Source organism: Hemitrygon akajei, unplaced genomic scaffold (assembly GCF_048418815.1).
Source record: "Hemitrygon akajei unplaced genomic scaffold, sHemAka1.3 Scf000180, whole genome shotgun sequence".
Lineage (NCBI taxonomy): Eukaryota > Metazoa > Chordata > Chondrichthyes > Myliobatiformes > Dasyatidae > Hemitrygon > Hemitrygon akajei.
This window is the reverse complement of record NW_027332066.1, coordinates 456,538-469,024: the sequence shown is the minus strand read 5'-3', so window position 1 is coordinate 469,024 and position 12,487 is coordinate 456,538. Positions and strand designations below refer to the sequence as shown.

The window sequence follows — 12,487 nt, the reverse complement described above, 5'->3', positions numbered from 1 at the left end:
ATCACACTGAGCAGTCACCCGGACGGGTGCTGATCCTGTCTGGACATGGACTGTACATTCTGAGTGCAGAGCACACGGAGGGACATTCACCGTGAACCTGGTCCACCAGTCAATGAGATCCTGGCTGGTCTGTGACCACTTCATTGACGTGGCTCCAATTCCATAAATAATTCCTCACCGGATTTGACGGTGTAAAACAGAAATCAGAAAATAATGAGCACAGATGAAGGAAGAAAACAGGAGGGCTTTAACAGAGTGAGTTGCAGAGAAGTTTCAGAAAATACGATGTGATTCATGTCCTTAATCCCCCAGTGTCCAACATGACAGTGGATTACCGGCTGACACCTAATGCCTTTCCTTTGCCTTTTCCAGTGGAGGTTCATTCAGTGATTACACATTACAACATGGCAGTATTCCCCGATCCACACTGTTCGCAGTTACGGATTGATACACTATCATCTCCACCCAGAACAGAACACACTCGAGCTCCTGTGGCACCCACAGATGATGTCCCGGTTCTCACTGACATCCTGCCATCACGCTGCACGTTCTTCCCAAACCGAAACTTCCTGTCATATTTCAAATACTGTAAGCCCACACAACTCAACTCACTCTGAACATTGAGCAGCTACTCACCAGTCCGCTGGGTCTTTTCACCCCTTTCTATCACTGGTGCAGTTTCACATATTTGTGATTGTATGTACAGTATTTATTTCCCAGTTGTTCCTTTATCTAATGTAATATCTGATGAGTCAGAGTTCCGGCACCCATCAGTCCTGTGATGTGCAAAAATTCAAACCCATTCTCCCTCCCACTCACCTGATGTTCCTTTACACTGAACTGATTCTTGGCCATTAACGCTAGGCTCACTCCGTGTACCCCTCCTTCTATTGCCTCCTCCAGCCTGTCCCAGTAGAAGTCCGTCAGCTGCAGCAGCTGGAAATCGTCCCAGCTTGCCAGGAGCTCGGTGAGCGCTGAGCTCGTACCTGTGAAGGAAAATGGGGAAAATTAAAGAAATTGCCGACCCCATATTGGGCAGCAACTGTCTCTCTGGAACCTAAAGGTGGTGCGCCAGGTCACCAAACACAGTCCAAAATATATATGTAAACATGAGGAAATCTGCAGGTGCTGGAAATTCAAGCAATACACACAAAAATGCTGGTGAACGCAACAGGCCAGGCAGCATCTATCGAAACGTCTAAGAACAGTCGACGTTTCGGGGCGAGACCCTTCGTCAGGACTAACTGAAAGAAGAGATAGTAAGAGATTTGAACGTGGGACGGGGAGGGCTGATCTGAAATGATAGGAGAAGACAGGAGGGGGAGGGATGGAGCTAAGAGCTGGAAAGTTGATTGGCAAAAGGGATACCAGGCTGGAGAAGGGAGAGGATCATGGGACGGGAGGCCTTGGGAGAAAGAAAGGGGGAGGGGAGCCCAGAGAGTGGAGAGCAGGTAAGGAGTTATAGTGAGAGGGACAGAAGGAGAAAAAAGTGGGAGAGAGTAAAAAAAAGGGGAAAATAATAATAAATAAATAAACAAACAAACAAGGGACGGGGTATGAAGGGGAGAAGAGCCATTAACGGAAGATAGAGAAGTCAATGTTTACGAATGGAAGGAGGGGCATTAATGGAATTTAGAGAAGTCAATGTTTATGAAGGGGAGGGGGGTGACTTTAACTTCCGTCTCTTCCTTCTCTGTCATCTCACTCTACCCAGTCCCTTCACAATTATTTTGTGAAGTGCGGATATTGAATTAAACGCAGACACGGAGTCAAGACAATATTTATAAATGAAAACAATCCGCTGGCATACCTGTGTCCTTTCCCGATGCTGACGTCACTGGAACTCCTCCACTGCTCGCTCCGTTATCCATTGTGAGGACAGTATTGATCAGATTTTGCTGCTTTCTAACAAACAAAATTAACAGGATGCTCAGACATTATTTGAAGTGTAAATGAAAACACTTTTTCTTTTTTTTAACTGTGTTGCACTATTCCAAACATCGTGGGCCTATTCACCGAACACTTGACATGGCCTGATATACCTGCGCCCATCCACTCACAGTCTCACGATGCCCATTTCCACGCTCTCCATGGATTGTACACTAAGCCAGGATTTTCCAGGGTATCTACTTGCTATATTGCAGGCAATTCCCTTTTAGGAATCAATTTTGTGTCCTGGACCGGGGGTGATGTGTCAACGGAATGGCAAGCCAGGTTGAGCAGACGGCGCCCACTGCATTGGTCCTCCTACCACTGGTGGCGCTGTGGTGAGTAATGGATAACTGTTACAGCAGAGTGGGCTGAAACATTTCTGCTGACCAATGGGACATCTACTCCTCTCGTCACTGAATTACACAGATTTCTCAGTCACACCTGATTCTCACCGTCTCCTTTCAGTTTAACATCTTATGGCATTGACGCTTCTTGCAATATACAGTATGGGTCTATATAGAAACCCTCTGACATCCTGAACAATGCAAAATCACCCATAACTTCGCAACATTTTGTCCTGAAGCACTATAGTTTTTCCAGCAGGGCTTTAAGACCATAATTAATGTCTAAACTCCGGTCAAGATTTCTTTGAATATTTCGATGGCTATTATCAGAGTTACATGACGCTTGTTAAACACAATGTTGACCCACCATACATTCAAAACAGCAAACTGCCAAAAACGTATTTAAAATAAATAAACAAAATACTGGAATTATTCAACAAACAGTTTAAAAAGTAGGCAGCAGAGTGAAAGTGCTTTGGCTCAGCGGGCGTCGGCATTAACAGGACAAGGTGAGGCAGTTGTTGATTTCAAAAGGAAGTAGAATGTGTGTGAGGCCGGATCTCTGTGGTCGGTGTCAGATGTGGGAGGTCCAGGAGTCCCCCAGCGTCACAGACGGCCGCATCTGCACCCAGCACATCGAGATGCAACTCCCAAGGGACTATATTAGGGAACTGGAGATGCAGCTTGATGACGTTCATCTGGTCAAGGAGAGTGAGGAAGTGATAGAGAGGAGTTACAGACAGGTGGTCACTCTGGGGCTATGGGGACAGAGAAATGGTTCATAGTCAGGAGACGGAAAGGGAAGAGTCAGGTACTAGAGAGTACCCCTGTGGTTGTCCCCCTTGACAATAAATACTCCTGTTTGAGTACTGTTGGGGGGTGGGGGGACAGCCTACCTGGGGGAAGCGGCAGTGGTTGTGCTTCTAGCACAGAGTCTGGCCCTATGGCTCAGAAGGGTAAGGAAAGGAAGAGGTAGGCAGTAGTGATAGGGGACTCTATAGTCATGGGGTCAGACAGGCGATTATTTGGACACAGGAAAGAAACTCGGATGGTAGTTTGCCTCCCAGGTGCCAGGGTCTGGGATGTTCCTGATCACGTCCAAGATACCCTGCAGAGGGTGGGAGAACAGCCAGAGGTCGTGGTACATATTGGTACCAATGACATAGGTAGGAAAAGGGAAGAGGTCCTGAAAGAAGACTACAGGGAGTTAGGAAGTTGAAAAGCAGGACCTCAAAGTTAGTAATCTCGGAATTACTGCCTGTGCCACACAACAGTGAGGATAGAATAGTATGAGGTGGAGGATAAATGTGTGGCTGAGGGAATGGAGCAGGGAGCAGGGATTCAGATTTCTGGAACATTGGGACCTCTTTTGGGGCGGGTGTGACCTGCACAAAAAGGACAGGTTGCACTTGAATCCCAGGGGGACTAATATCCTGGTGGGCAGATTTGATAGAGCAGTTGGGGAGGGTTTAAACTAGTTTGGCAGGGGGGTGGGATTCAGAATGTGAGTGCAGGGATTAAGGTAGAAGGACAAGGGCATGATGCTAAGAGTTCTGAGTTGATGAGAAAGGACAGGCAGGGGAAGAAACATAATTATAGCCTGTTAAAGGGTTGAAATGAGTCTATTTCAATGTTAGGAGTATTAGGAACAAGGAGGATGAACCTTGAGCATGGATTAGTACGTGGAACTACGATGTTGTGACCGTTACTGAAACTTGGTTGGAGGAAGGGCAGGATTGGATGATGCAGGTCCCGGGGTTCATGTGTTTTAAAAGGAATAGGATGGGTGGTAGAAAAGGTGGGGTGGGGTAGTCGCATTACTGGTCAGGGATAGTATCACGGCTATAGAAAGAGAGGACGCTGCAGAGGGAGTGTCCACTGAGTCATTTTGGTTGGAAGTCAGAAATAGGAAGGGATCAGTCATTGTGCTGGGAGTAGTCTACAGGCCCCCAAATAGCCCTTGGGACACCGAAGAGCAGATAAGTAGGAAGATTTTAGAATGGCGCACAAAATACCAGGTAGTAGTTAAGGGTGATTTCAACTTCCCTCATATTGACTGGCACCTCTTGAGTGCAAGGGGGATAGATGGGGCTGAATTTGTCAGGTGTGTTCAAGAAGGATTCCTGACACAGTATGTGGACTGGCCGACGAGAGGAGAGGCTATACTGGATCTAGTTCTGGGTAATGAACATTGTCAGCTGGCAGACCTCTTGGTTGGGGAGCATTTTGGTGAGAGTGACCACAACTCCCTTAGCTTCAGAATAGCTACGGAAAGGGATAAAATCAGACGAAATGGTAAAGTGCTTAACTGGGGAAGGGCTAACTTTGAAGGGATGAGGCAGGAACTAGCAAGAGTAAATTGGAAACAGATGTTGAAATGGGAAAGCACAGAAGGAATGTGGGAGACTTTTAGGGACCACTTGAGCTGGGTTCAGGATAGGTTTGTCCCACTGAGGCAAGGAAAAAATGGTAGGAAAAGGGAACCGTGGCTGATGAAACATGTGAGGCAACTCGTCAAGAGGGAAAATGAAGCATATGTTAGATTTAAGAAGCAGGAAGTAGGAGAGGCTTATGAGAAATATAGGGTAGCCAGGAAGGAGTTAAAGAAAGTTCTTGGGAGAGTTAGAAGGGGGCATGAGAAGGCCTTCGCATGTAGGATTAAGCAGCACCCCAAGGCGTTCTATGCATATGTGAAGAACAGTAGGATGACGAGAACGAAGGTGGGACCGCTAAAGGATAAAGAGGGTAACATGTGCCTGGAGGTGGAGGAGGTTGTGGAGATCCTAAATGAATACTTCCCTTCAGTATTCACAAGTGAAAAGGATCTTGATCAGTGTGAGGTCGAAATAGAGCAGGCCTGTGTGCTGGACAATGTGGAGATTAAGGAAGAAATTCAAGATTGATAAATCCCCAGGGCCGGATATGATACACCCCAGGTTGTAGTGGGAATTGAGAGGAGAGATTGCTGGAGCATTAGCTATGATCTTTGAATCCTCGTTGGCTACAGGAGAAGTGCCTGAGGACTGGAGAATGGCAAATGTATTTCTCTTGTTTAAAAAAGGTAATAGGGAGAAACCTGGGAACTATAGACCGGTGAGTCTTCCGTCGGGGGTCTGAAAACTGCTGGAAAGGATTCTTAAGGATAGGATCTACGAGCATTTGGAGAAGTACAGTCTACTCATGGATAATCAATATGGCTTTGTGAAGGGAAGATCATGCCTCACGAGCCTGATTAAGTTTTTTGAAGAGGTAACAAAAGAAACTAATGAGGGTAGGGCAGTAGATGTGGTCTACATGGACTTTAGCAAGGTATTTGACAAGGTCCCTCACGAGAGACTCATACACAAAGTCATGAGGCATGGGATAAGTGGAACCTTGGCTGTTTGGATAAAAAAATGGCTTAAAGTAAGAAAGCAGAGGTTAGTTGTGGAAGGAAAGTATTCTGCCTGGAGGTCGGTGACTAGTGGAGTGCCGCAGGGATCTGTGCTGGGACCCCTGCTATTTGGGATTTTTATAAATGACCTGTATGTAAAGGTGGAAGGATGGGTGAGTAAGTTTGCTAATGACACGAAGATTGGAGGAGTTGTGGATGGACCTGTAGGTTGTCGAAGATTTACAAGAGGATATAGACAGGCTGCAGAGTTGGGCAGAAAAATGGCAGATACAGTTCGATCTGCATAAGTGTGAGGTGATGCATTTTGAAAGGACAAACCAGAAGACTGAGTAAAGGATTAATGGTCAGTTACTTAAGAGTGTGGATGAACAAAGGGACCTTGCGGTTCGAATCCATACATCCCTCAAGGTCGCTGCACAGGTTGATAGGGTAGTTAAGAAGGCCTATGGGATGCTGGGCTTCATTAACGGGGGGATTGAGTTCAAGAGTAGAGAGGTCATGGTGCAACTCTACAAATCTCTGGTGAGACCGCACTTAGAGTTTTGTGTTCAGTTCTGGTCACCTCATTATAGGAAGGATGTGGAAGCTATGGAGAGGGTGCAGAGGAGATTTACCAGGATGTTGCCTGATTTGGAGAACAATTCATATGAAGCAAGGTTAGCAGAGCTGGGGCTTTTCTCTTTGGAGCGTAGAAGAATGAGAGGGAACTTGATAGAGGTCTGCAAGATCATGAGAGGCATAGATAGGGTGGATAGTCAGTACATGTTTCCTAGGGCACCAATAGCAAACACCAGAGGTCATATGTACAAAATGAAGGGAGGGAAGCTAAGGGGAGACATCAGGGTAAGTTTTTTTTTACACAGAGGGTTGTGAGTGCCTGGAATGACTTGCCAGCGTTGGTGGCGGAGGCTAAAACGTTAGGGGTATTTAAGAGCATCTTGTACAGGCAGATGGGTGAAAGAAAAATAGAGTGTTATGGGGTAGTGTGGGTTTATTACTTTTTTTTAAGGATTATATGTGTCGGAACAACATGGAGGGCTGTAGTGTTCTGTGGTTCTATGGTTTAAACAAAAAACACACATGAATCCATTAATCCATGATATTGAACTGGCAGAAACACTAGAAATATTACCGTAATAAAACACCATAACATTTCCCCGTGTTGGTTTTCTTCTTACCTGGTGCTAGACTCCTGCGAATCCGAGTATCTGAATTTTATAGGCCCTAACAGTAAGTGAGCACACCCTAAGCAATGTCCAGTTGATAAACGCTCATAAACCTGAACTTCAGCCTATTCAGCATGTAACGCCACACCTTGTTCCATAACGCTTATGTTAAATCACACTATGACTCATGTTCTTTGAATACGTCTTTCTAACAAGTGGTCCGAGCCAGAATTAATACGTTTCTCTAGAATATTTGATCTGTTTCAGAAAGAAAGAACAACCTGCATCCTGGTCCGCTTCTGTTGATGTCATTTTTCGTTCAGCTTGGGACCAGTTTATTGTCAGATTATAAGCCCCAGAGACACTCAGGGCAAAGATCGCTGTGGGTTTATTGTACAGAGACAGCAGAAGGAAGGGCGCTCTCAACTCTGACGGAATATTATTCATTTGGAATAATGTTCACTTTTGAACAGGAGGCATTCCCTTTCTCCAGATTTTACTGTGCCCCCCCCCACCCCCCGGCCTGGAGCTGACTTCAAGGTCACCCTGTTTATAAAGAGACATCTTTAACGGTTATCCGCAGTTGCCCATTACAGTAATGAGCCATTCCGGGAGGAACTCTGCAGAAATAACCACCCCCTGAGATATAGTGAAATTCGACAGCAAGATAAGAACTCCCTTCTCCATCAGTTTCTTGCTCACTGTCTGGAAACAGGTTACCACATCACAGCAGTAATCTTCTAAAATTATGATCATTTCCCACTGGCGAATTTGCCTGGCAACCAATTTACTTCACACATACATCAACCAGCATCGCATTTATTTTACAAATACTTGAACCGTTTTTCCTCTGAGTATGATTGGGGGAAAGAAAAAAACATTAAATTTACTGTGTTTCTTATCTGTCTGAGTGTGCTGCTGGTATGTTGAATTAGTGACAGAACATTCACCCCCTCAGTCCTGTTCCGTCATTCTCTATGATCACAGCAGGACAATGATGTCAGTGACACATCCCTGCGACCGTCTGGAACACTTCACTCCCTTGTCTGTCAAGAATCTCTCCGCTGCGGAATTAAACTCATTGAAAATAATCCCTGCTTCTCGTTTCCTTTGAGGAAGAGAATTCCAAACACACTCAAGTTCCACCACATAGAGTGTGGAATTAGTAACAGGACATTCGCCCACTCATCCTGTTCTGCCATTCTCTATGGTCACAACTGGACTGAGATCACAGTGGCACATCCCTGCGACCACCTTCAACACTTCACTCCCTTGTCTGTCCAGAATCTGTGCTTTGCGGAATTAAGCACATTGAAAAAGAACCCTCTGCTTCTCATTTCCTTTGAAAACAGTTCCACCTCATAAAAATAACCTCATCTACCTTCACCTGTTTCAGCTTCCCCTGGAACAGCAACTGATAGTATTGATACGATAGAAAAACTAGAAATAATTACCTTGACAAGTGGGGCTATTGAAACACCATAACACTGCCCAGTACAGTCCCAGTTCTTACCTGGTGCTGGATTCCTGAGTCTGGTTTCAGCGAATCCAGTCATCTGAATGTTATGTCCCTAACAGTAAGTGAACACACCCTGAGCAATGTTCAGTTGATAACACGGTCATAAACCTGAGACTCATTCTATTCAGCATGTAGCGCCATACCCTGTTCCACAACTCTTGTAGTGAAAAACGCACAAACTCGTTTCTAACATGTGGTTCGAGCCAAAAGGACGACTTCAGTGCGCGACCTTTCTCTCGACAATTTGATCTGCTCCAGGAAGGGAGCACAACCCACATCCTGGTTCGGTTCTGTTGGTGCCGTCGCTTTGATTTATTGTTCTCCTTCAGACCAGTTTATTGTCAGATTATAAACTCCAGCTGCAGCTCAGGGCAAAGATCGCTGTGGGTTTATTGCACAGAGACAGCAGAAGGAAGGGCGCTGTCAACTCTTGTAAAATATTATGCATTTGAAGTAATTTATATTTTGTTTCCATTTGAATACTGACATTCCCTAAGTGTGTCCCAGCTACCTGGAGCTGACTTGAAGGTTTCCCTGTTTAGAAAGAACCATTTTTAACAGAAGTCCGCAGTTGGTCCATCACAGTAATGGGCCGATTGCGGAGCAACTGTCCCGAGATAACCATCTCCCAGAGATAACAACCAGTCAAAGTCAACAGCAAGAAAGAACGTCCTTCTCCTTCAGTGTATTGCTCACTTACTGGAAACAAGTTACCATGGCAACGTCGAACCATATGAAATTATGACCATATCCCACTGGCGAACGTGGCAGGCATGGCACTTATTTTACAAATACATCTACCGTTCCTCGTCTGAGATCGAAGGAGAAACATCAAATGTTAAATACACCGGGTCTCTTATTTGTCAGAATGTACTACTGGTCAATTGAAATAGTAACAGGTCATTCGCCCCCTCAGTCCTGTTCCGCCATTCTCTATGATCACAACAGGACCGTGATCTCAGTGACACATCACTGCGAACGCCTTCAACACTTCACTCACTTGCCTGTCAATAATCTTTATTCTGCGGAATTAAGCACATTGAAAGAAATTTCTGCTTCTCTTTCCCTTTGAGGAAGAGAACTCCAAAGACACACTAGTTCCACCTCAGAAAAATAACCTCATCTATCTTCATCTGTTTCAGCTCCGCCTACAGTAGCAAACCCCCACATTCCTGTCTAGACTCCGCGTGATATTCAATGTCCCCAGCAAGGGCTCAACTCAAAGGATCTAACCACCAGTAGAAAAAGTCTCCTCACTTCCTAAATAACAGCAAATGCAATCAACTCCCCGTCGTAATCGAATGCCAGCGAATACAGCGCAGTGGTCAGCATTGAATCGGACGGACAATCGCAGCGGAAGCCCCCCTGACATGCACTCCGTGGCCTCATTATTAGGTACATGGGGTTCAGAGTAAAGTGCCCAATGAGTGTAAACTTTGCTATTTTTATCTATGGACATTGAGAATTACCACAACATCTGTTAATATAAATATCACTGCCGGAAGTACCTTGTCATCTCTATAAAATACAACATATACAGAATAATCGAGCACCCAGATCCGTAAAGCCTTGCGATTTCAATGATTATATTGATAGAACGAAAGAACACCACCACCACAGCAAAGTATAGGCCCTTCATCCCTCCATGTTGTGCTATCTCATGTAATCCTTAAAAAAGTACTAAACCCACACTACCCCATAACCCTCCATTTTATTGATGTGGTAGAAATATTAGAAATATTGCCGTTACAAGTGTGCTTATTAAAACACCATAACATTGCCGAATACAGTCCATGTTCCTACCTGATGTAGAACACATGGGTCTGGTTTCAGGGATTCCGAGTATCTGAATTTTATGGTCCTAACAGTAAGTGAACACACCCTGACCAATGTTCAGTTGATAACACGCTCATAAACCAGAACTTCAGTCTATTCAGCATGTAACGCCACACCCTGTTCCACAACGCTTGTGTTAAACCACACAAAGACTCACCTTGCTTCAATGAGTCTTTCTAACTTGTGGTCCGAACCAGAATTAATACTTCAGTGCACGAAATTTTACCAGCTCCAGAGAGGAACCATAACCCGCATCCTGGTTCCGTTCGGTTGGTGCCGTCGCTTGGGTTTATTATTCACCTTGGGACCAGTTTATTTTCAGATTATGAACTGCAGCGACAGCTCAAGGCAAAGATCGCTGTGGGTTTATTTCACAGAGACAGCAGAAGGAAGGGCGCTGTTCACTCTGATGGAATATTATGCATTTGGAATAATGTTCTTTTTGAACAGTAGACATTCCCTTTCTCCGGATTTTACTGTGCCCCCTCAGCCTGGACTTGCACTGATTTTAAGTTGGCCCTTTTAAAAGCAATCTTTAACAGTTGTCCACAGTTATAACATTAGGGTAATGGGCAAGTGGGGAGTGGCTGTGCCGAGATTACCATCTCCCAGAGATAACCACCAGTCAAAATCGAGAGCAAGATATCGATGCCCTTCTCCTTCAGTTTATCGTTCACTTACTGGAAACAAATTGCAGAATCACAGGGCCACCATATGAAATTCAGACCGTTTCCCAATGGAGAATTTGCCTGATATCGCATTTACTTCACACATACATCAACCGTTTTTCGTGAATGAGCGATGGAAAAACTCAAAACATTAAATTCACGGGGTCTCTTATTTGGCGAAGGTTGTTGTTGGCATATTGAATTAGTAGCAGGATATTCGGCTCTTTCTATTTGAGGAAATAGCAAGCAGGATAGAGAGAGGTGAATACGTTGATGTTGGGTACTTGGATTTTCGAAAGGCCTGTGACAAGGTGCCACACTCGAGGCTGTTTCACAAGCTACGAGCCCATGGTATTACAGGAAAGATTCTAGCATGGATAAATCGGTGCCTGATTGGCTGCAGGTCTTATGGTCTTATGGAAATTCAGCTTCCCTGGATGTGGAGGAAAGAGGTGGAACTGGCTGTGGGAAGACATGGTTTGTCAGGTCTGAAAACGAGTTGAATGTACCATAACCTTCAGACTGAATCAGAAAACAGTTCTGAGGGTATTTGAAATGTCAGAAGCAGGGGAGATGTGATCACATGTGCAGAGGGCAGGGGTTGTGTCTCCATCAGACCCTCGGTGAGATGGTTCAAGTTATAATGTGCAGGAATGAAAGCACAGTGTTTGGGGCCGGATTTAATCACTGATTCTGACACAGTGAGAGGGTTAGTTTTTTTTCTCTAAGGAAGGGACATTAATGGAAGAAGACACAGGAACTTCATCAATTGCCAGTTGTTCAGCTGAAATGTCCATTCTATATGTTACCTTGACGGAAACAGATGTTCCCAGTGGTGACAAAGGGGTGCAGTCTGGTTTATTTCAAATTGTAGAGGTGTGTGGAGTTTTGAAATCAATGCCTTGTGGTGCCACCATCTTTAATTTAGCGTGTCCGGAGTGGTGGATCATAAAACACGGAAAAAGGCCTTTGGCCGACCTTACCTGTTCTGGCCACCCACTCACTGTCTACACTGGTCCCATTTATTAGCACTTGGTTTATAGCCGACTGCATCTCGGCAGTTTAAATACTCAGCAGGATTATTCCCTGGATCATGTCTTGAATGACGGATCAACATGAGGTACTCGCCAGTTCTCCAGGAGTTTGCTTGTGGCTAGGCAGGACACAAGGATATTGATCAAGACCCCAGCAATTTCTTCACTTGCCTCTCTCTGTAACTTGGGGTATATCCCATCAGGCCCTGGAGACTTATACACCTTAATACACTTTAAGAGACCCAACACTCTCTCCTTCTTTATTTCAAAATGCCCGAGCATACTAGTACTCTCCGCACTAATCTCCCTATCTTCCATGCCTTGGGTAAGAGTGACCATAATATGGTGGACTTCTTCATTAAGATGGGGAGTGACATAGTTAATTCAGAAACAAAGGTTCTGAACTTAAAGAAGGGTAACTTTGAAGGTATGAGACGTGAATTAGCTAAGATAGACTGGCAAATGATACTTAAAGGGTTGACGGTGGATATGCAATGGCAAGCATTTAAAGATCACATGGATGAACTACAACAATTGCTCATCCCAGTTAGGCAAAAGAATAAACCAGGTAAGGTAGTGCACCCATGGCTGATA

At 44.9% G+C, this 12,487-nt stretch overlaps 2 protein-coding genes across 2 annotated transcripts in view; both read right to left on the bottom strand.

The window, feature by feature from the left end:
- LOC140724258 (NACHT, LRR and PYD domains-containing protein 3-like) overlaps positions 1-12,487 on the bottom strand; it is a 297,596-nt gene that overhangs the window by 37,771 nt on the left and 247,338 nt on the right. The window lies entirely within an intron of this gene.
- The window catches only part of LOC140724262 (uncharacterized), a 33,081-nt gene that overhangs the window by 7,374 nt on the left and 13,220 nt on the right, over positions 1-12,487 (bottom strand). The window contains exon 2 of the mRNA XM_073038735.1: positions 820-986. Coding sequence (XP_072894836.1) covers positions 820-986 — 167 coding nt within the window. The remainder of the gene's footprint in view (positions 1-819; positions 987-12,487) is intronic.